The sequence below is a fragment of the Oculina patagonica genome, chromosome 13 (assembly GCF_052425735.1).
Source record: "Oculina patagonica isolate OP01 chromosome 13, crgOcupat, whole genome shotgun sequence".
Taxonomy (NCBI): Eukaryota; Metazoa; Cnidaria; class Anthozoa; order Scleractinia; family Oculinidae; genus Oculina; species Oculina patagonica.
The window spans coordinates 28766014-28791583 of record NC_135770.1 but is presented as its reverse complement, the minus strand read 5'-3'; the positions used below and the strand labels follow the sequence as shown (position 1 = coordinate 28791583).

The 25570-nt window shown below is 38.3% G+C and overlaps 1 protein-coding gene and 1 long non-coding RNA gene across 6 annotated transcripts in view; both read left to right on the top strand.

Annotated features, from left to right (window-relative positions):
- LOC144637313 (uncharacterized) overlaps positions 1–25570 on the top strand; it is a 180900-nt gene that overhangs the window by 97056 nt on the left and 58274 nt on the right. The window lies entirely within an intron of this gene.
- Positions 1–25570, top strand: part of LOC144637311 (small cysteine-rich protein 8-like) — a 28349-nt gene that overhangs the window by 1671 nt on the left and 1108 nt on the right. Inside the window, exons 2-4 of one of the 3 annotated variants that reach the window (XM_078496446.1) lie at positions 17996–18119; positions 18219–18360; positions 19987–20026. In XM_078496446.1, the coding sequence (XP_078352572.1) occupies positions 18002–18119; positions 18219–18360; positions 19987–20008 (282 nt within the window). In that variant the 5' untranslated portion in view covers positions 17996–18001 and the 3' untranslated portion in view covers positions 20009–20026. Of the gene's footprint in view, positions 1–17993; positions 18120–18218; positions 18361–19986; positions 20166–25570 lie in introns of those variants that run through there. The other 2 variants (XM_078496444.1, XM_078496445.1) reach the window with 2 other exon arrangements.

The window sequence follows — 25570 nt, the reverse complement described above, 5'->3', positions numbered from 1 at the left end:
TCTGGTACTAGGGGCATTGTTCCTGTTATTGTTCAATATTGTTCTCTCGAAGGGAGCGAACCATTCATGTGAGACCTGGCTTTTCTAACGCTCCATGATTAATAACGTAACATGTCAGGAAAGTGAATTGCTGGATAAAGCGGAAAACCTGGACCGACTCTCGTTACTTTCAGAAGCTAACACGTGTAAAGCCGCGCCAAACGAGAATCGAGACAGTCGAGAACTTAGCTTCCCGCGCAGTCGTTTTTTGGGGCGATCGTGAAACGCGAGGAGTGAAACACGATCGTCCCTAAAAACGACAGCGTGGGAGGCTATCATTAGCTCAACTCTCGCCTTTGTTTGCCAAAAAACTCTCGTGCAATCTTGACTCTTGTCAACCCCAGGTACTCTTATGAAATTTGAGCATGTTTAATTTTCACGGGAGACTTTTCGGGGACTCTCATTCTTATTTAGCACGGCGTTATCGTGACATATCAGGTCCGACCCAATCGTAAATTATGCAAATTGTGGAAAATGCGAAAACCGATACGCAATTTTTATTTAGAAAGGTGTTTATTGGGTGTCGTTGTTGTTTTTAATTAAATCATTTTCATCGTTTGCAGTTTTACTTTAGATCGTTGATGGTATAACTGATATTTTCTATTACATTACCTTTCCTTACCTATATTTAAACATGGTTGTATTTTTAAAGCTCAGAGAAGCTTGTGGGGCCGTGTTTACCAGATCCAATATTGGAATTTGGAAGTGCTGGTTTTTTCACAGTTGGAAACCGCGGGAGGGAAATTTTAATCGCTCTCCTTTGGACGTCACATGTACAAAATAATGCAGAAAGTTAAGTTACGTTTGTAGTTCGCTTCTTTTAAAAGCCAGCTGGGTTGTTATTTTCTTCAGGAGGTCGCTAATTTGGGAATCAATTATTTGCCCCCGTAAAATTTGATCGCTCGGCACTAAAGAATTTTTGGTATAATAATCAAACATGACTCGCTTGCCAGACACTAAAGAATTTTTGGTATAATAATCAAACATGACTCGCTTGCCAGAATCTTATAATGATAATACTGACAAATTAAATGTAAGAAGAAAAGAGAAGAGAAAGGAAACCTTCATCTATTTCTATTTTATAACCTTAATGACAACCCACGACCTCCCGCACAGTAGTGCGGCGCTCTTATTACCAACTGAGCTAACCAGGCAGCGGGCAACAACAACTAACAGAAGCAGTTTTGGGATAACTTGGCTAGGTGCCACAACACAAAGCCGCATTTTAATAAGACACATCCTTTTCATACAATTGATTCTTAATTAAACTCAAGCCCAGTAAAGGTGAGAGCCACCTATCGCAAGAACTTTAAAAGCGTATTGAAATTAAGTAAATAATTAAATTTAAAATAAAACTAAGATATATATATATATATATATATATATATATATATATATATATATAACTTTATCACAAATGAAGACATTTTTTTTCATTTTTTTACCTATATTTCGACGCCTTATAGGCGTCTTCTTCAGGGTAAATTACCGTTGCCCTGCACGCGCCATACTACATTAACAAGTTTCAAATTGAGCAACCACGCGCGCGCGCTACAATAATCCGTTTACTCCCCCGCATGCGCGCGCTAACTAGCTTTACATAAATCTACGTACGTCTCGAGCGCCTATTTTGTACAAAGAAAAAATCATTATCATTCAATCCATTCGGATCTAGAGTTTTCAGTCTATAAGCCCACTGACCCTCCTTTTCTCGCAACTGTTGTTCTCCATTAACCCGGTCTATCAATTGAATCTTAATGTCGCTTAGTCCATTATGTCCTTCACTACAAAAATGTCTGTACAAAAGATCATCAGCCCTTTTCTCGGCCTGCGTCAACATTTCGTGTCGCCTAACTCTAGACAAATGTTCGTTGCAGTATGTGGGCTCCACAACAACGAAATTTAGACTTAGGTTTAATAACCACAAGTCTAGAGTTAGGCGACACGACATGTTGACGCAGGCCGAGAAAAGGGCTGATGATCTTTTGTACAGACATTTTTGTAGTGAAGGACATAATGGACTAAGCGACATTAAGATTCAATTGATAGACCGGGTTAATGGAGAACAACAGTTGCGAGAAAAGGAGGGTCAGTGGGCTTATAGACTGAAAACTCTAGATCCGAATGGATTGAATGATAATGATTTTTTCTTTGTACAAAATAGGCGCTCGAGACGTACGTAGATTTATGTAAAGCTAGTTAGCGCGCGCATGCGGGGGAGTAAACGAATTATTGTAGCGCGCGCGCGTGGTTGCTCAATTTGAAGCTTGTTAATGTAGTATGGCGCGTGCAGGGCAACGGTTATTTACCCTGAAGAAGACGCCTATAAGGCGTCGAAATATTGGTAAAAAAATGAAAAAAATGTCTTCATTTGTGATAAAGTTATATATATATATATATATATATATATATATAAATGTATACAATGTGCCCTCCCGGTTATTACCATAATGGCTTTATGGCAACTCCTGAACTTGGGCACAGGATGTACGGTTACACATTGTTGGATTGCATTGTGGAGTCACGAGAGTGCTCAAACTGCAAGCAGTGAGCGAAGCAAAATGCCAATAGTGAACACCTCTTATGAGGCTCTCCACCCAATCCAAAGAGTGCTCAAACTGTATGAACAGTGAGCATAATATACAAATGTATACAATGTGCCCTCCCGGTTATTACCATAATGGCTTTATGGCAACTCCTGAACTTGGGCACAGGATGTACGGTTACACATTGTTGGATTGCATTGTGGAGTCACGAGAGTGCTCAAACTGCAAGCAGTGAGCGAAGCAAAATGCCAATAGTGAACACCTCTTATGAGGCTCTCCACCCAATCCAAAGAGTGCTCAAACTGTATGAACAGTGAGCATAATATACAAATGTATACAATGTGCCCTCCCGGTTATTACCATAATGGCTTTATGGCAACTCCTGAACTTGGGCACAGGATGTACGGTTACACATTGTTGGATTGCATTGTGGAGTCACGAGAGTGCTCAAACTGCAAGCAGTGAGCGAAGCAAAATGCCAATAGTGAACACCTCTTATGAGGCTCTCCACCCAATCCAAAGAGTGCTCAAACTGTATGAACAGTGAGCATAATATACAAATGTATACAATGTGCCCTCCCGGTTATTACCATAATGGCTTTATGGCAACTCCTGAACTTGGGCACAGGATGTACGGTTACACATTGTTGGATTGCATTGTGGAGTCACGAGAGTGCTCAAACTGCAAGCAGTGAGCGAAGCAAAATGCCAATAGTGAACACCTCTTATGAGGCTCTCCACCCAATCCAAAGAGTGCTCAAACTGTATGAACAGTGAGCATAATATACAAATGTATACAATGTGCCCTCCCGGTTATTACCATAATGGCTTTATGGCAACTCCTGAACTTGGGCACAGGATGTACGGTTACACATTGTTGGATTGCATTGTGGAGTCACGAGAGTGCTCAAACTGCAAGCAGTGAGCGAAGCAAAATGCCAATAGTGAACACCTCTTATGAGGCTCTCCACCCAATCCAAAGAGTGCTCAAACTGTATGAACAGTGAGCATAATATACAAATGTATACAATGTGCCCTCCCGGTTATTACCATAATGGCTTTATGGCAACTCCTGAACTTGGGCACAGGATGTACGGTTACACATTGTTGGATTGCATTGTGGAGTCACGAGAGTGCTCAAACTGCAAGCAGTGAGCGAAGCAAAATGCCAATAGTGAACACCTCTTATGAGGCTCTCCACCCAATCCAAAGAGTGCTCAAACTGTATGAACAGTGAGCATAATATACAAATGTATACAATGTGCCCTCCCGGTTATTACCATAATGGCTTTATGGCAACTCCTGAACTTGGGCACAGGATGTACGGTTACACATTGTTGGATTGCATTGTGGAGTCACGAGAGTGCTCAAACTGCAAGCAGTGAGCGAAGCAAAATGCCAATAGTGAACACCTCTTATGAGGCTCTCCACCCAATCCAAAGAGTGCTCAAACTGTATGAACAGTGAGCATAATATACAAATGTATACAATGTGCCCTCCCGGTTATTACCATAATGGCTTTATGGCAACTCCTGAACTTGGGCACAGGATGTACGGTTACACATTGTTGGATTGCATTGTGGAGTCACGAGAGTGCTCAAACTGCAAGCAGTGAGCGAAGCAAAATGCCAATAGTGAACACCTCTTATGAGGCTCTCCACCCAATCCAAAGAGTGCTCAAACTGTATGAACAGTGAGCATAATATACAAATGTATACAATGTGCCCTCCCGGTTATTACCATAATGGCTTTATGGCAACTCCTGAACTTGGGCACAGGATGTACGGTTACACATTGTTGGATTGCATTGTGGAGTCACGAGAGTGCTCAAACTGCAAGCAGTGAGCGAAGCAAAATGCCAATAGTGAACACCTCTTATGAGGCTCTCCACCCAATCCAAAGAGTGCTCAAACTGTATGAACAGTGAGCATAATATACAAATGTATACAATGTGCCCTCCCGGTTATTACCATAATGGCTTTATGGCAACTCCTGAACTTGGGCACAGGATGTACGGTTACACATTGTTGGATTGCATTGTGGAGTCACGAGAGTGCTCAAACTGCAAGCAGTGAGCGAAGCAAAATGCCAATAGTGAACACCTCTTATGAGGCTCTCCACCCAATCCAAAGAGTGCTCAAACTGTATGAACAGTGAGCATATATATATATATATATATATATATATATATATATATATATATATATATATATATATATATATAAATATATATAACTACCAGTGGATAAACTGAAGACTTCATCTGCTATTAAAGTGCTCAATGGTAAAACCAGAGCTGTGAATAAAAACTCCAGAAATTCATTCTTTATTCACAGCTCTGGTTTTACCATTGAGCACTTTAATAGCAGATGAAGTCTTCAGTTTATCCACTGGTAGTCATATTAAGCTCCTATTTGTTGAGCACTCTGTTCGACTCGTCAACTATTACCATGGAGAAGATCAACCTGGGCTACTCAACCAAGAACATACCACTGCCATCAAGAAGCGATTACATGAACAAGTTTATTGAAAAGACGGAACAATTCTTACGGCGAATGCGATGGAAAGCCTTTTACTTTCTCAATCAGCAAGAAACATCTACGAAAGAAACATATGGATTTAAATCGAAAAACTCTCCGCCTAAAGTTAACGAGCTGATACCCTTTGAAGAAGGCATGTTAGACCTCATCCGAAACATTAAATTCAAAGCCAACACGAAATCCAACTTCCAACGAAAACTAGATGCCGACATCAACAACAAAATCAAGAAACCGAACAGCCTTCTGATCCCCGCTGACAAAACCACAAATTATTATGAAATGAATACAACCGCTTACAACAAGTTAATCAAGGAAAATGTAACAAAAACCTACAAGAAATCAAGTGGCAAAGTTGTAGAAAAGTTGAATGCACAATCTGCAAGAATAGCTGAACATCTCCAACTTGACGACCGCATTGAAAAACTAGCCGAAAAAGAAGCATTTATCACTTTAAAAGATCACAAGCCTGCATTCCACAATCACCCGACCTGCCGATTAATTAACCCCTCCAAATCTGAAATAGGCGTGATAAGCAAGCACATCCTTGACAACATCAACACCTCCATCATTAATAAAACGAAGATCAACCAATGGAAAAACACATCCAGCGTCCTAAAATGGTTCAACGACTTGCAGCACAAAGAATCGCTATCTTTCATATGTTTTGACGTGTGTGATTTTTACCCGTCGATCACAGAGAAGCTACTTTGCAAAGCCCTAGATTTCGCTAATACTTACCGGCCCATCAGCGCACATGAGCGTGACATAATCATCCATGCCAAAAGGTCACTCCTGTTCAGTGAAAACGCTACATGAGAAAAGAAGACCTCCAACGACCGATTTGATGTCACCATGGGGTCGTTTGATGGCGCAGAAACATGTGAGCTGGTTGGCTGTTACATCCTTTCACGCCTCACCGAAAAGTACGGAAAAAACATCGGTCTTTACCGCGATGACGGTTTGTCAGCGTTTAATAAATCGCCACAGGAAATCGAAAGAATCAAGAAAGATATTTGCAAAATATTTCGTGATAACGACCTAAAAATCACAGTAGAGGCCAATCTAAGTAAAGTCAACTTTTTAGACGTCACCCTAGACCTAAAAAGCGGAAAGCACTCTCCATACACAAAAGAAGGAAACATACCGTTGTACGTACACAAGCAATCTAACCACCCACCTTCCATTCTTAGAAACATCCCCGAATCCATCAACAAGCGCCTTTCAGAAATTTCATCCGACAAGGAATGCTTTGACAACGCCAAAGGTGTGTACCAAGACGCACTTGATAAAAGTGGTTACAAGTACAATATTTCATACAAAGCGCCAACTCTTAATGCTTCACAAAAGAGCAGAAACCGTAAGAGAAACATCACGTGGTTCAACCCGCCATATAGCAAAAATGTTGAAACGAAAGTCGGCAAATGCTTCCTCCAACTAATTGATCAACACTTTCCTAAATCTAATCCGCTTCACAAAATATTTAACCGAAACACTCTTAAGCTAAGCTACAGCTGTATGAGCAACGTAAAAACCATTATCTCCAGCCACAACAAAGCTCAAATCAGAAAAACAACAAATCAATCAGAAGAAATCGATAACAACTGCAATTGCCGAAAGAAGAACTCTTGCCCCCTTAAAGGTAATTGCAATGTTCGGAGCATCGTCTACCAAGCAGAGGTCGTCACCCCGCAGACAAAAGAAACATACATCGGACTGTGTGACACAACATTCAAAGAACGTTACAGAAACCACACATGCTCTTTCAGGAACGAACGGTACAAAAACGTAACCGAACTCAGCAAGTACGTATGGAGTCTAAAGGAACAGAAAATCAATTACCAAATTAAATGGAGAAAAGTCAAGCAAGCTAGATCGTATTCAAACGTAAACAAAAAATGTAATCTTTGCCTATGGGAGAAATATTTTATAATTTGTAAACCGGAAATGTCGACACTTAATCAAAGAAACGAACTGACATCGATATGCAGACATTCTAAGAAATTCCTGTTGAATACCGCATTTACTTAATATAGATTTACAAATCGTTTTGCGCTTTTGTCGTCCAATAGCATCTTAACATGTCACGCTAGTAGGCATTGTTCCATATTTTCAAATTTGTATATCTTTTCATGTAACCGTTATTGTAGTCAGTTGCCTGATGATTGCTTCGTAAGAGGCATGAAACTCCGAGTAGCAATTAAATGTTTTTGAACTAGTCCGACTCCAGAAATTCATTCTTTATTCACAGCTCTGGTTTTACCATTGAGCACTTTAATAGCAGATGAAGTCTTCAGTTTATCCACTGGTAGTTATATATATATATATATATATATATATATATATATATATATATATATATATATATATATATATATATAAACGAATAAACAATGACTAGATTGCTTCACTTATCCTAAGAGTGCTCTATGCATGAATATGCAGAGCTAAATACAAATATTAAGATAGAGAGTAAATGTAACTCGAGTTTCACGCACTAAGCGATCATCAGACTGATTGTTAGAGTGAAAAAACTTCAGTTATAAACTTAAAATTTCAAATTTAAGAACGAACGCATACAGAGGCAACCCTTCCTGCTGCAATCTATGTCTGTCTGAAAAGCTCTGCATCTTATCCGCTCGCGATGTTTCGCTCCTCAACAAGAAATCTAAGCTGGTCACTAAATGTCGTCATGAGAACAAGTACTTTACAGCATCCAATCAGAGGAGGCGCCATTCCAACCGTTCTTAAATTTGAAATTTTAAGTTTATAACTGAAGTTTTTTCACTCTAACAATCAGTCTGATGATCGCTTAGTGCGTGAAACTCGAGTTACATTTACTCTCTATCTTAATATTTGTATATATATATATATATATATATATATATATATATATATATATATATAGACTTCAGGTGGGTTTCACACTGATAAATCCAGAATAGTGCTCAACAATGAAGGAGCGGTAATAACAGTGATTTTCTACTCAGTATCGTTTCATATGGGCTTTAATACAGGTCTGTTTCGTAGACCAACAAAGAGTTGATCCACTCATCAGTTAAATTCCATATACACTGTCGCATCGCTAGGGTTTATATACATCAATGGTGTGATCGTTACAAAATTCAAACTTAAAAAACAATAGTAATATACATTTGTAAGCTTATGATTGGTCCTTGAGGACGCGATTGAATTTAAGAAGAAATTTTCGCTTGTGCCTGCAAGTTGATACAAGCTCATTACGTTTGTTAAGAGTTGCCATGTCCATCATCATCATCAATCCTTATCGCACCATTGGACGCATAAGGCCTCTACAGTCTCTCTCCAGCGGGAGCGGTCTTGTGCCGCCTTCCGGATCCCATTCCAGGTCAGGTGCAGGGACTTAAGTTCTTTCTCGGCCGACCTTCGCCAGGTTGTTCTAGGCCTTCCCCGTGCTCGCTTTCCCTCTGGTGTCCAGAATAAACCTTCTTTAGCCACATCGCCGGAGTCCTTCCTCAATACATGCCCAATCCAACTCCATTTCCTGCGGGTTAAGCTCACCATGATGTCCTCTTGTTTACAGATGTTTCGTACTACCACTTCCCGTCCATCTGCTTTCACTAACCCCCAAGATATCAACTCTGTTTTCTTTCATTTCCTTGGCCACTTGTGCAGCTTTTCCACATTCATACATCGTCCTTACGTTCCAACAACCAATTCTGGTAATGGCCTTAGGCCCCAGAAGAGAGGGTTTCGGCTCACAAACTCCCTGGAGGTTTTGGTCAGCAAGCGTCATGCTACCATCCATGGAATGGTCCTCCCTCTGGCGACCCACCATTTCCCACTGTAAAGTTTCTGTTTCGGTTTCTGTAGTCACATGTTGAGTCTGAGGGGGTGACTAGCCCCCTGCAGACTTGCCATAGCCCCTATTTGCCAGCTTGTTCAGGGTTCCTGCCAGGCCTTCACAGCTACCGTAGCGGCCCCGGGACCTAAGTCCCACTGTACTTCACCCTGACAGGCAGTCCCCTACTCCACCGTTGCCCACCTCCCACGAACGAGGACGTTAGGGGTTGGTCTTTGGGAGGCAGTTGCCATGTCCGGTTTATATAAAATGTAGAATTTCTCGGTATTACATAGATTACATCGTTTGGAAAGATTAGAGTAAGATTTGGCCTTGGCTAGAATTTTCCACGTGATTTTAAAGTCTTTCTTTTGATCTTTCAGCTGCCATAGATGTTTGCTTAGTTCAGTGTCATTCTTTTTGTTTTCATGTTTAAATGACATTTGGTGATTTCGCCATCTCATTTTGAACTCCGTGGCGGTGAGGCCTACGTACGTCTCAGTGCTTTCAGCTGTGGTGATTGTGGCTTGGTATACTACCTCCTTGACCAAGCATTCTCCTTCCAAAGGGCACTTTTCTGGCTGGCGGCAGTTACATGTTTTGGGTTGTGTTGTTTCCTTTTCAACAAAAATAATGTTAAGCTGAGTTACAGTTGTTCACCAAATGTAAAACAAATCATCGATGGACACAACAAAACCGTTTTAAGACAGAACACGCCTCCTGAGGAAACAACACAACCCAAAACATGTAACTGCCGCCAGCCAGAAAAGTGCCCTTTGGAAGGAGAATGCTTGGTCAAGGAGGTAGTATACCAAGCCACAATCACCACAGCTGAAAGCACTGAGACGTACGTAGGCCTCACCGCCACGGAGTTCAAAACGAGATGGCGAAATCACCAAATGTCATTTAAACATGAAAACAAAAAGAATGACACTGAACTAAGCAAACATCTATGGCAGCTGAAAGATCAAAAGAAAGACTTTAAAATCACGTGGAAAATTCTAGCCAAGGCCAAATCTTACTCTAATCTTTCCAAACGATGTAATCTATGTAATACCGAGAAATTCTACATTTTATATAAACCGGACATGGCAACTCTTAACAAACGTAATGAGCTTGTATCAACTTGCAGGCACAAGCGAAAATTTCTTCTTAAATTCAATCGCGTCCTCAAGGACCAATCATAAGCTTACAAATGTATATTACTATTGTTTTTTAAGTTTGAATTTTGTAACGATCACACCATTGATGTATATAAACCCTAGCGATGCGACAGTGTATATGGAATTTAACTGATGAGTGGATCAACTCTTTGTTGGTCTACGAAACAGACCTGTATTAAAGCCCATATGAAACGATACTGAGTAGAAAATCACTGTTATATATATATATATATATATATATATATATATATATATATATATATATATATATATATATATATATATATATATATATATATATATAATATATATGCAGAATAATATGGATTTACCAAACGATGACTTCCAGTAGAAGGATCTAAAGAGATACGGTGCTTCAATGTAATTTTAGTTCAGTGTGTGATAAGGCGTCATTGAGGCAAACTTCTAACTGTTCCAGCTTTAATTGACACGACGTTTCGGCCTTCGGCCTTCTTCAGATGCGGAACTTACTATTTACAAGATTAAAAAATAAAATGTTAAAAATCCTAAAAAAATTACAAATTCACATAAATTTATACTAGAGCAGAAACAAAATAATTACATAATACCATACAAACTTAAATAATAGATTACATAACAGGTTAAACTTAGATAAAAGATTGCATAACAAGGTAATGATGACTTACAAGAACGCGAGAATGATAGGATAACAACAATATGTAGCAAAAGCCTTAATTACTAGCCGTACAATAGTGTCTAATTACGTGTTGTATCGGACGCGATTTTTCGATCTAAATTCGCGTCTTTTGTTAAGACCGTGAGGATTGAGTGTAAATAGCTGCGAGGTCCAATAGGCCTCTCTAGTTAGTAATAACTTGTCAATAAAAGCAGCGTCCCCTTGGCTAGTAATTTGTTCGATTATAATAAAGCTTATCTCTGAAATTTCGTGCCTTGCGCAATTAAAATGAACCGCAAGCTCGCACGTCTTTTTGTTGGTAAGCATGGATGATTTATGATTACGAAAGCGAACTTTAAATTCTGTGGTTGTTGATCCTACATACTGTAATTTGCATTTATTGCAAGAGGCCAAGTAAACAACGTTTTTAGATGTGCACGACAATTTCTGATTTATCTTGTAAACTCGGCCTGTGGAAAAGCTTTTAAATTTAGAATCATGGATTAAAAAATTTTTACAAAGATCACATCGAGTAAAACATTTAAAACATCCTCCCATTTCCCTCTCTGCCTGGTAAGCCGAATTCCTAAAGGTCTTATGTTATCATTTGACCTTCAACTTGCTAAAGATAATGGTAACTTACAAGAATCCTGCAAACAACATTTGCTGGCAGCCTCGTCTAACATCTTGACGGAAGTCTCTGCAGCAGCATGGTCCAAAACAAAGTCATTACAAAGGCAGCTTAACTTCGAACGCGGAAAACTTTTTGAGAACTATGACGAAACTACTGCTAAATCAATTTGGAGAAAAGCAAGAAGACATATGGAGAGATTAGAACTAGATTTGTTGAAAAAAGCCCGCCGCAAATTTGTACTGGCCACACCCCACAATCCAGCACAAGAAGAAATTCACCACAACCATCGAACTGAAGAATCCAGGCGCAGAAAACGACGCTTCACAAGAAATCTTCCAGGAAGAAAGGCTCCACACTCCAACCATCAAGCCAGTTTACCGCCTCACAACGATGAAACTCCGCCGGATTTGCAACCTATCAACTTAACATCTGTTGATCTTTCTGATGCGGAACAATCCCTTCTGGTGAAAGGGCCAACGTTTTGCCCGGCGCCAAAGGATGTCAACTGGCAAAAAACCATCGATGATTTGGACAAATTTGAGAGACGACTTCGTCTTGCCGTATTCCATCATGGCAAAGATCCTGATGAAAGTAACCAAACTGTAGACGAACGACTCCCAACAATTCCATCTTCTAGCAAGTGGATGCCGCCAAAGTTCAGCTTTCCTGAAGTTGAACTTTTCTTAAACAACGTTAAGAAAGACATTCTTGAGCCTAAAAACTTAAGAAAGAGCAAAGACAATCTGACGAAAGAGGAAAGGTTAGCTTTAAGTAAACTTAAATGTAGTAATAATGTATTTAGAATTCAAGATAAGGGTTCCAGATTTGTCATTGTTTCTAAGAATGAGTATCAAGATAAGATGTTTGGGCAACTTAACAACAATCTCCATTACGATAAACTAAATTATGACCCCACTATGGAGCATTTTGAAAAGGTCAAAAATTGGAGTCGAGATTGGTTAAGTAAGGGTCAGATTAGTCCTGAGATTGCCACGTGGGTTGCCAATTTGGAACCAAAACCGGGGGTGGCGTTTGGCAATGTCAAAACTCATAAGGAAAGCAATCCTCTCCGCCTTATTACATCTTGCTGCGGAACGGCAATCGAAAGACTTTCTGCCTTTACTGAATTTTATCTCAAGCCTCTTGCTCAAAATTTACCTTCATTTGTTAAAGATACTACCGATCTAATTAACAAGATCGAAACACTCAATTCTGAGAAAGGCCCCTTACCATCCGGGTGCCTGTTAGTGTCTTGGGATGTAGTCGCTATGTTTCCTAATATCGACAATCATTTAGGAATTTCAGCAGTTAGAAAAGCTCTTGATTCTAGATCTGATAAGTTTCCATCCACGGATTGCATTGTAGAAGCTATCGAGATCTGTCTCCAAACCAACAATTGTCAATTTGCGGGAGAAAATTTTGTGCAGAAACACGGCACAGCCATGGGGCCCAAAAACGCTTGTAGTTATGCCGATTTAGCAATGGGTTTGATCGATGAGAAAGCCAAATCTGATGGTGCCGTGAGACCTATGTTATGGTGGCGTTATAGAGATGATGTTTTTGATATTTGGCCACATGGTTTACCTAAATTGTTAGAGTTTACGGATTACATCAATTCTCTTTATCCCACCATTAAATTTGAGCTGGTATATTCGGAACATACCCTCAATGTCTTGGATCTCACTTTGCACCTTCAGGACGGGTTTATTAAGACAGATATATATGCTAAACCTACAGATAGTCATCTTTATTTACCTTTTTCTAGTTCTCATCCGGCACATTGTAAAAGAGCAATTCCCTATGGGGTTGCTTTACGAGTTAGACGTAATTGCTCCACTGATGATTTTCTTATTAAGAGGTGTGCCGAATACAAAGGGTACCTTAAGTCCCAGGGCTATAGTGCAGCTTTAGTAGACAAACAATTCGACAAAGCGCTAAGTATCGAGAGATCACAATTGCTTAAGAAAAAGGTTAAGCCTGACAAAAGGGTTTTTCCGTTAGTCCTTGACTACAATCCTATCCTGCCTGACATTCAGAGGGTCATTAATAAGCATGCTCATCTTTTAAGATCGTCGCCCGAGTTACTTGAAATTTTTCCACCTAAATCGATTTTTCCAGCATATCGCCGTACCAAAAACCTCAAAGATATTTTAGCACCATCTAAATTCCGCTCCGATAATGGGGCAAACCAGGCAGAGAGGGAAATGGGAGGATGTTTTAAATGTTCTACTCGATGTGATCTTTGTAAAAAATTTTTAATCCATGATTCTAAATTTAAAAGCTTTTCCACAGGCCGAGTTTACAAGATAAATCAGAAATTGTCGTGCACATCTAAAAACGTTGTTTACTTGGCCTCTTGCAATAAATGCAAATTACAGTATGTAGGATCAACAACCACAGAATTTAAAGTTCGCTTTCGTAATCATAAATCATCCATGCTTACCAACAAAAAGACGTGCGAGCTTGCGGTTCATTTTAATTGCGCAAGGCACGAAATTTCCGAAATAAGCTTTATTATAATCGAGCAAATTACTAGCCAAGGGGAAGCTGCTTTTATTGACAAGCTATTACTAACTAGAGAGGCCTATTGGACCTCGCAGCTATTTACACTCAATCCTCACGGTCTTAACAAAAGACGCGAATTTAGATCGAAAAATCGCGTCCGATACAACACGTAATTAGACACTATTGTACGGCTAGTAATTAAGGCTTTTGCTACATATTGTTGTTATCCTATCATTCTCGCGTTCTTGTCAGTTATCATTACCTTGTTATGCAATCTTTTATCTAAGTTTAACCTGTTATGTAATCTATTATTTAAGTTTGTATGGTATTATGTAATTATTTTGTTTCTGCTCTAGTATAAATTTATGTGAATTTGTAAACTTTTTAGGATTTTTAACATTTTATTTTTTAATCTTGTAAATAGTAAGTTCCACATCTGAAGAAGGCCGAAGGCCGAAACGTCGTGTAAATTAAAGCTGGAACAGTTAGAAGTTTGCCTCAATGACGCCTTATCACACACTGAACTATATATATATATATATATATATATAACTGCAGACAGTACTGTTTCGGCCTCTGGGCCTCATCAGTGCAGTGCTGAATCTAGGATGGAGGTTAAGCTGTATAGCCACCCCAAATGATCCCACACTTGTGGTATCATCTAAGCCATGCCAGAGTGCTCAAACTAGAAAAACTAGTGAGCATGCGCAATGCTAGCGGCAATGACTCATCCTAGTAGAGTGCTCAATTTGGACATGAAAGCAAAGCTTTGTAATGCCAAAGAGCTATATCTAACTGCTATATCTATCTATATATATATATATATATATATATAACAGTGATTTTCTACTCAGTATCGTTTCATATGGGCTTTAATACAGGTCTGTTTCGTAGACCAACAAAGAGTTGATCCACTCATCAGTTAAATTCCATATACACTGTCGCATCGCTAGGGTTTATATACATCAATGGTGTGATCGTTACAAAATTCAAACTTAAAAAACAATAGTAATATACATTTGTAAGCTTATGATTGGTCCTTGAGGACGCGATTGAATTTAAGAAGAAATTTTCGCTTGTGCCTGCAAGTTGATACAAGCTCATTACGTTTGTTAAGAGTTGCCATGTCCGGTTTATATAAAATGTAGAATTTCTCGGTATTACATAGATTACATCGTTTGGAAAGATTAGAGTAAGATTTGGCCTTGGCTAGAATTTTCCACGTGATTTTAAAGTCTTTCTTTTGATCTTTCAGCTGCCATAAATGTTTACTTAGTTCAGTGTCATTCTTTTTGTTTTCATGTTTAAATGACATTTGGTGATTTCGCCATCTCGTTTTGAACTCCGTGGCGGTGAGGCCTACGTACGTCTCAGTGCTTTCAGCTGTGGTGATTGTGGCTTGATATACTACCTCCTTGACCAAGCATTCTCCTTCCAAAGGGCACTTTTCTGGCTGCCGGCAGTTACATGTTTTGGGTTGTGTTGTTTCCTCAGGAGGCGTGTTCTGTCTTAAAACGGTTTTGTTGTGTCCATCGATGATTTGTTTTACATTTGGTGAACAACTGTAACTCAGCTTAACATTATTTTTGTTGAAAAGTTTTCTTAATTTGTGGTTGGGTGGAAAGCAGTTCTCAATCAAATTTAGGAATTCTCTACCTATGTTAGTTTGTACATTTTTACTATATGGTGGATTGAACCATATTATGTTTCGCTGCCTCTTTCTCTTGTCGGTGTCTGGTTCGGGTGACTGCTGTTGTGGTGGGTTGAATTTGAGGGTGTATGAATAACCGCTTTTCCGCAATGCTTCTTGATAGGGTGCTGTTGCTTCTTTGAAGGTTTCCTCGTCTGATGAGATCTCAGATAATCTTTTGTTAATTGCTTCAGGGATGTTCTTTATTATGCTTGGGGGGTGGTTAGACTTGCTGTGTACATAGAGCGGAGTTGTGGCTGGCTTTGAATAAGGCTTGTGCTTTCCAGTGGTTAGGTCTAGCGTTACGTCAAGGAAATTTACGACCTTTTTGTTGGCTTCAATTGTGATGCGAAGGTTGTTTTTGGCGAACACTATATATATATATATATATATATATATATATATATATATATATATATATATATATATATATATATATATATATATATAGGAAAAACAAATAATTTTATAGAAGGGAATAATAGAAAAAACTGCGGCAGAGGCAGAGGCATGGTGAGGAGGCGGGAGTAGCAAATCGATCGAAACGAAGCGATTCGACTACAGACAAGGGATAATAATTATGATCAAAAGCTGACGTCATTGTTTACATTTTGCCCCTTTAGCATACGACTTTGCGTAGAGAAGGCATCCTGCTATTTAACAAATCGACCACATTTTTCCATGGTCTACTTAAGCAATAGACCACACTTTCTAGGGCTTTACTGGCGTAATAAAACCACGCGGGATGTTGGGAGAACACGAGAAAAGCTTGTAAATCTCGAGCCGAAGGCGAGGGATTTACAAGCTTTTCGAGTGTTCTCCCAACATCCCAAGTGGTTTTATTACGCCAGTAAAGCCCTAGAAAATGTGGTTTATTGCTTTTATGCAATAGCTATAGAAAACGTTCTTCAAAGAAATAGGAATCTGTTTTATTTTTCGTGATCAAATGTCTTGTTCTCAACAAGTTCATCGGATGACGCGGCAAACCAATCATAGCGGCCGAAAGAATAAAACACAGGTTCAGCTCCACACACAAAATCCACAAATCGACGCGACAAAAACGTTTAAAAGTTCTCTTAAAGCTATGAAAGTCATAAGAAAGGAAAGGAAAAAACACAAACTGTCACGGTATAAAATGTATTCAACGATTTAAAAGTTCTTTGACTTGGAAATCTAGCAAACTATGGCCGGAGTCATTCATCGCGAAAGTAAAAGCTGGTAAAAGAAACTCGAAAACTTTGGAAGTTTACAAACTTCACAGACTGACGAAGGTATTGAGAATAAAGGTTAGTTCCACAAACAGTGCTTTAGAAATCTGTTATGAATTTATTTATTCCATATTCTTTCGTTTTCGCCGAATAACAGACTTGGGAGAAAGCACTGAAAGCACGTAAAACTGAAAATATAATTCAAGCGCGTAAAACAACTCAGCGTGAGGTTCTGCCATCAAAATAATTCATGTTCATCGCGACCAATTTGATCAGTTTTAATTCCTTTCATATAAAGTTTCCGAGTTTATGTTGAATGGAACCGTATCCATGTTTTTAATATTTTTCCAGTCCAGTGAAAGCGTACCTGTTTATTGTGTTCCTTCTCATACATATGTTTGTCTCTGCGTTTTCGTTTTTTCTCTAGTTCTTTCGTGTTGTGATCCGCCCTCAGTAAATTTTCATGATCATTTACGAGAATCATATATCCTCCGTTTTAACCATCAAATAGACCAAAAGAATACATTAAACTAAGTTCAATTCTTCGTCCTTATGCGTAATCGAGCGTAGTGTGGCCATGTCGGGACAGAAGCGGGACTTTACTGGTACAATAGTACATAGGTTTTTGACCAATAAGAGCGCGCGTAGTATCTGAGTTATTTTATAAACTCTCATCGACCATAACTTTGGACCAATCAGCGCGCGAGAATTCTCTCGGTTATGGTATAAATACAAATTGACTCCAGAAGTTTAAATAGCTTATGAAACATAATAATCAGCGAAATTTCAGCTCTTTACGTGTAATAGTTGAAGGAGATATTAGCTTTCAAAATTCATAAATCGGAGCGAATTAATTAATGGATCGGTTAGTCCAGGAAAGGAGATTTTAAAGTGCCTCAAACGTTTACTTTTTCAAAAAGACTGTTTAGTTAAGTATACAAAGATTTAAGAGGAATGACTTTCCAGAACCAAGATAAAATTAGTAGTGGATCATTTTGTGCCTTATTTCATACAGAATATCGAAGACCGTTACACATGTTTACCAATTTTTGAGACACCCGCTTGACTGTGAGCAATTGCGCAGCGTTTACGTAGAAGACTAAATTTGTCTTTCCCTATATCAGCAATTCTCGCCATTGTTACACTTTGACTTTTAGTAACAGTAACAAACTCCTCTGCATGTTTTCCTTTCCAGCAAGAAATGGCAGCCAAGTTTCATTTATGCCTTCTGATGATTATTCTGGGGACCATTTCCGTGCAGGGTGCACGCCTAGGAAACCAACGGAACAACCCCATGCATGTTCTTTCCCACCGTCAGGGTGAGTGTTCCCTCTTCGTAACGAGGCGTTTGTTGTATTTTTTTTTTTTAATTTTGTGGATATGAGCATTATAATTAAATGTTTCTCCTTTTTTGTTAGGTTACGGTTCTCTTATCCTTAACAAGAGAATACCTTGTCATCCTTATGGGAATTGTATAACCCTGGGACGAGTTGGTTGCAGAGGCTATTGCTTTTATCGCAACTCAGGCTGTGGGGAAGGCCAAATATGCTGCTGTAGAGAGTAAGAATTTAGTGAATACCTAAATAATGTTATAACGATACGACATCTCAATGTTTTCAACCTGAGACGTATTTACCTATATTACCTATATTTAGTGAGAAAACCACATCAGATCCCTGCTCCCCCAGTTCTCAGCGGTTTGACGTACTAACGAAGCAAAAGAGTCATTCTGCATTGTTTTTACCGATGTGTTAACCCTCTGGCCTCGTTGGCATACTAACAGAAGAATACTGTTCCATCAGAGAGGTCAACTCTGATATGCCTATCTGTATAAACAGAACAAAAGCTGGAAAAAAATCAGATGCCCTGAGCGGGATTCGAACCCACGACACCCCGATCTCATGGAAAGTGCTCTTACCACCAGTACCGATGACTGGTAATCAATGTTTTCTAGCTAATATTTGACTCACTCCACTGTGGTTGCCTCGGTAGCTGAGTGGTTAAAGCACTTTCCATGAGATTGGGGTGTCGTGGGTTCGAATCCCGCTCGGGACATCTGATTTTGTCCAGCAATGAATTGCTCTATATATGTAGATAGGCATATCAGAGTTGATTCCTCTGATGATGAACGAATTTGAGTAAATTGGCACTTCGATACAGTACCACAACAAATTCGCTTGCCTCGTTTGCCTCAACTTTGAACGTGGAAAATGATGTTGGAAGCATCGAATCCTCGTAAAGTTATAAGCTTTGTATCTTTACTAATCAAAAGTTCTTTCACCAACTTATCTTTTTAAGCGATGGCGTGACATCGCTTTTATGCCATCGCACGATCGGTTCGTTTTGTCTGTTTGGCCCGATCGAACAGAAATCAAGTTTAACTTAACAAGAAATCGCCGCGTAAAACACAAAAGCAAAATACTTCTGTGCAGTTAGAATGGAAAACTACAATGTATGAACGAAAGAGACTTATTATATATGATGGAATCTATTAGATTGAGTTGGCAGAAATTTATAATTCTAAAATACAAAGGGCCGCTGTGAGCAAGGGACCGTTTGACCTTAAAAGCTTGCTCGCGCGTATCGTATGTCGTTTATCCGTGATGATATCACACTGCAGTATAACGCAATCTTTGTTGAGACAACATAGGGAAATCTAAATAAATAACAAAAATATAAAATAAAGTATTACTGTTGTTCAATTGAGCAAATCTACGAAGAAAATGTATTATTTGCATCCTTGGTCTGTGAATTCATATTAAACAACTTCATTTATTTAAATTCCATCAGATCCTCGGACTATACTATTTATACAATCACTAACATTGCTTCTTATGTTAAGAAAATGTAAGATGCAGTTGGATAACAGTCATTTCGACACACAAGGTGTCAGCTACTATTATTTACTTTTAAATTATGTAAGACCCCTCGTGAAACGCCATCGCTTCTGCATGCATCGCGTGCCAGTTATTTATTGACGCTGTCATTACTATAAACTTGCATCTTGCATCATCATTGACGCTCATTTATACCAGTTCGCTTAAATATTACTTGTCTGTCTCTCGTTCTTTTCTTCCTCGTCAAAATATAACGGAAAATGTAAAGCCTTAAATACCAAAAAATGCAAAAGTTGCACATTTCAAGAGAACCTTAATATACATATACCAGTTGGTTATTATTTTCCAGGAAATCAAAATGGCACAAATGAAACGAAGGCCTTCAATCAGTAACAGAATGATCAGCTGGTAAAATAAACGCTAAAGTAATGGAGTAAATTCCTGGTATATCCGTTAAGCAGAACTTACATGTAATCTTAGCGAAACAAATAATAATGTAATAAGGAGATAAATAAAGGCTGAATCATTCAAGAATGTTTCTTTTGCTTCCATTTGATTTCATGGGAATCTCGGGATGAGGGTAATCGATTTCCACAGGAAAAGTACAAACGTGATGGCAGCAGTGCGTCGTACTCGAAGTAACTAGTCAGATAAAAACTTTAAAAAACAGCATCAAGAAGGGCAACACGTTAAAATTGATAAAAAGCTGAAAACGGAGGAATAGGACAGTTACTTCTGAGTTAGCTCAGTTCGCCTCAGTTCAGATGCGGAGTAGCTTATATATAATCCCAACAATTTAAAGCACTGGAGCACAGCAATTATCAATGCAAAGAAGATTGCAGTACCTAAAATTCATGTTAAAGAAGTCTGACACAGAACTGCTGGTTAAAATTTCTTCGTTGCACGGCATTACGAGCAGGTTTTGCGAGCCATCTATAACGTTTTCAGAACTAGCAAGAACTTTTAACGCTTCCAGAAATATTTTAGAGCTGAATTTGGATGTTCTTAATATTGCTGCACTTCCACTCCAAGGGTCTTTCTTAAATTTTGTTAGGGTATGAAATAATCAAAATATGCTGACTTCGGAAATTTAACACAAAGATACCAGCGAAATTTACACTGGGTTCCCCTACTTCTCAATCGAAATTTATCATATTTTTACTTAATAACAGGCACCTTGCGAACAACTTATTCACGACGTACCGACAAACTGGCCGCAAACAGAATGACTTGATACAGTTTTTTGGAACCAAACCGAAATTTTTCAAACAGCTTTTCAGCAGTCTTTTTTTCATGGGATTGATTTGAAAATTACAACAGTTGTTGATCTTAGATTGAAGTTTGGTGTGGTGTATTTTTTAAGGAAATCGATATTACCATGAAAGCTTTCAGCTCCCACGCGTACGACCAGTATGAAAAATCGCAAGAGCGAATTCACCGAATTGTGAAGGAAAATATGCTTTCAAATAAAAATTAATAAATCACAAATGTGTAAAAATCTTCAAAATCTACACGTAGAAATCATGTGTCCTTCCAAGGAAGCCCATGAAGCAGGAGCATCTTCGAGGATTTAGTGTTTATTTTTTGCGATGCTTCTTCTAAACGAGATATTAAGAGTCGCGTGCTATTAAGCGCAGTATGTTTACCGTTTCTTACGTTGCTTTTATGGACGAGACATTTGTCTTTTCTTCCGGCTTAGGATCATTGAAAGATGTACATCCATAGAATTTTTATTGAGTCCACGACATTCCCAATTTTTCGCGGTATCATTTGCAGAAAACATTTCCGGTTCGGGGATCATTTGCGATCCAATTTGTCCCGGGATCGTACTGGACAAAATGGCGATCCAGACCTACTCAACAACATACTAGCAGTCCTCATAAGGTTCAGGGAATACGAAGTGATCTTTATCGGCGACATTAAAAAGATGTACCACACAGTTGCACCAAAAGTATTAGATCAGCACACGCATCACTTACTATGGCGCGACAGATTACAACAGCGATAAGCAAAGATCCAATGAAATTACAAGCAAATTGATGGTTGATAACATTTACCCGATGGTCGTCTTCAATGCTCTTTTTGCCTTCTGATCGTTTAGTTGGGGTTCATCAGTGATTGTTGTGTCTTATGATCGTTTGATTAGAGATTGCTATGCTTTCACGTGCATTTAATTGATTTAAGGTGGATTTCCACTGACGTGTAAATATTTGCGTACGTAAAACGTGCGTAAAAAAGATTTGTAGGCAAATTTCCACTGTTGCGTAAAAAGTAATAAAAAGCGTTTCTTTTTTACGTGCGCTGAACGTACGTAAATGCCCGCCATCCTGAATTATCAAGTTGGTGAATAGAGTGTGTTATTGGCGGCCAAATTGGAGGAGTGAAACAATAAATTGTTTTTTCTTTGGGAAAAGAATCATTAAAATTTTTATGCAAATATCTTGTTGTTTGTCTCTTCCAACATGACTGCCATGAAAACAATTTGTATCACACGCTAGTAAAAGAAATGCGTGAATATGACCAAGAAGCATTTGATAAATGCTTCCGAAAGACACCATCAAGGACAGAAAAAGATTTGAGGCGACCTTCCCGGATTGCCGGTTCGAAGCCTGCGTGACCTGACGCCAGGCGTTTTCTTTCACTACTGCGTTCGTGTAATTTGGTTCTGTAGTCAGTTCTATAGATTATTGTTGGAAATGTTCGGACTTTCTCGATGAGAAGTGCTCCTACATCTGAATGTTCCCCCATGTAAATCGACGGCGATTTAAAACAAAATGGTTTTCCACATGGCAAGTGGTGTCATGTGACAAAATCCAAAAGTGTGATTGGGTAAATCGCTGCGTAACCGCAGTCAGCCGCGGAAAAAGTTGAACTCAGTTCAACTTTTTTGAAATCACTCGCGATTGCTACGTGCGTATACGTGCGTGTAACTTACGTAAATACCAAGAAAAAAACGTGGCATTGGAAATTGGACAACGTAAATTTGACGCACGTAATAGCGCGCGTTTTACGTACGTTTACAATTTTTACGTACGTTAACGTGCGTCAGCAAAAACGCGACAGTGGAAATCCACCTTTAGGGCGAAACATTTGTTTTACGGCAAATTTCAACTATCAAGGGCAGCTATCAGTGGGAGAAGCAAACAAATTCGAGAAAATTTTCGATTTATAAAACAGATGAGTGTCTAGCAATTAAAATTAACAAAATTCAAAACAACTGGTAAATCCCGTGGACCTTATTTTCCTTGAGAATCTTTAATTTAAGTAGTACCCTAACCCGTGGTGCGAAACAACTGGCACTGGAAATTTGATAGATGATGAATGGATGGCTGTTTTTAAATAAATAATTCAGTATTAAAGTTATTTGCGTAACAAATGCAGTTACCTTTCCCGTCACTGTTTAGATCGATAAAAAAATTTTAAACGAAAAAAACTAGATTCCCAAAACGAAGCTCTTTATCGCACTCTATCGATGTAAAAAATTTCCACGAAAACTTATGTCACGGATATAAGTGGTTTAGGTTTTTTTTATAACTTCACATTTTAAATTCAAATGTATTTTTTAGTTATTATATTGAGCATACACTTTGAGGAAAAGTCTATTGCTAAAAACGAAAGGTTGGATATTGTAAATGAAACAGAGAAGATACAGATCGAACATTTTTTTATTGAATTGAAACAATAACACATTAGATACAATTTACATGTAAATGTCGGAAACCTTAAACGGTACCTCATAAAAGAATTGATAACAATACTGATAGATGCCTTTCAATTATTAATACCAACTTTCTATCATCGTGTTATTGTTTCAATTAAATAAAAAAAGTGCCTTTGTAATAAAACAAAATTTTGATCTCTATCTTCTTCACTTCATATTTCTAAAATATTTAACCTTTCGTTTTCGACATTAGATTTAATTTTTGTCCGAAACCTAAAATATCACGGAAAACTTGTAATTGACTGTGATAATCAAGCTTTGTTTAAGATAAAAATAGTTCCACGCCAAAGTTAATTACATGTAAATGTGAGAAACCTTTTAAGAACAGTGCCTCCTAAAATAATTGTGTAAGTGTCTACAACTTTCTTGCTAACCAGCAGGTGTAATGGGTTTTACATTTGACAAGTCAGGACTAACAAACTAAGTCAGGACTAACGAAACAAGGTTCTTTTGTCACGTAAATATATAAAAAGGAATTTAAAAAGGGAACAATTAAGAATGGAATTTAACATCTCATACCTGGGGTATATGTATATATGAAAATGAAGGAAAACAAGACAGGTTTTGTAGTCAATGTAACGTTATTAACACGTAGGAATGCTTTTAACTGACGTAATGTCATCTATATTGCAAAAGACAGCTACTGCACACAAAAAGCATGAATTATACCGCATCATAAGGGTTAAAACACATTAACTCTTGTCATTCTCCGAGTCAGTGTTTGAAGAGAGTATTTTCCCATCGCCATCCCATTTCAAGCTCCAAGAGAAAGGTAGGAATGATCAGAGGTTAAACAAACCAACAGTTTTATTTAAAATGTATGAAATAGAGGGTACTGAAGGAAGGGGGGAGTATAAATATCATTTCCCAGCCCAAATATTGCCCAAATCCTACTTCCCAGCCTATTTTTCGTCGAAATCCAATTCCTCCTAGCAGTGAACATTAAGGGAAATCCCAGTGCGTGGAAATACGACTCAAACGTACTATATTTGCAGTAGTTGTGTTGTTTGTTATTTAAGGGTTTAGTTAGCTTCAATAGTAATTTGTAAACACGACCACATCAGCTATGCTGCAAAACATTTATCGTGTATAAATAAAAGCTTTTATTATTATTATTTATTATTATTTAATTGTCCTAAATCAAGTTTTTATTTCTGCTAGTTATTAATTTTTTTTTTATTTTTTCGTATATAGACTACAATAATTTACACAAGTGTGTAAATAATTGCATTCTGTACGCGGGTAGAAAACTTAAACTCGTAGAACTGCTCTTGCACGCTTCAAATTGCTAAAAAACTGCATAAAAAAATCTTTAACAATGCAGAAACATTTCTTCTTCATTTTATCACAAACACAACATAGCCGTGAAGCCGATTTTAGTTGTTTTGTCATGTATCAGCTGACACGCTTCCCATTTCCATTTTTTGTTTGTGATTCCCAGGCCCAGTGACCGAAATCCCATTTCCCAGTGAAAAAAAGTAGGCAAATCCCAGTTTCTTTTTACCCCTTCAGGTCCCTACTTCTTCATTTGTTAAATAAATAACATTACAGTACATTGCATATACACTACGCTACATTACGTTTCGTTACGTTACGTAACATTTAATACATTACATTACATAGCAAAATAAAAGGCAAAGGTAGAGTCTAATTTATTCAAACACACAATGTGCTGAAAATCATTCAAATCGTTTTTGGATAACAAACCAAAGATAGATAAAAGAATCAGGATCTCATTTGTTCCTGTAAGAATTGAATCCTTCATCAGGAAACTAAGGTATAAGAGACCATGTTCACTATTTTGCAGGACACTTGTCCATAAAATTGCAATTCAGTTTCTTTTTGTTTACCGTCTTGGCTGCAAAAAGTACGGCCGCAAAAGATAATTTAGCGACTTATGGGGATTCTATAAGCATATCTATAATTTTTCTGTTATAGTTAAACGATGTTTCATTTGTGCCTTCTGATGATTATTCTGGGGACCATTACCGTGCAGGGTGCACGCATAAGAAACCAACGGAACAACCCCATGCATGTTCTTTCCCACCGTCAGGGTGAGTGTTCCTTCTTCATAACGAGCGTTTGTTGTTATTTTTTTTAACTTAATTGTGGACAGAAAATTATAATTAAATGTTTCTCCTTTTGTGTTAGGTAACGGCTCTCTTATGCTTAACAAGAGAACAATCTTCAATTTCTATAACTCCTTGCCCAC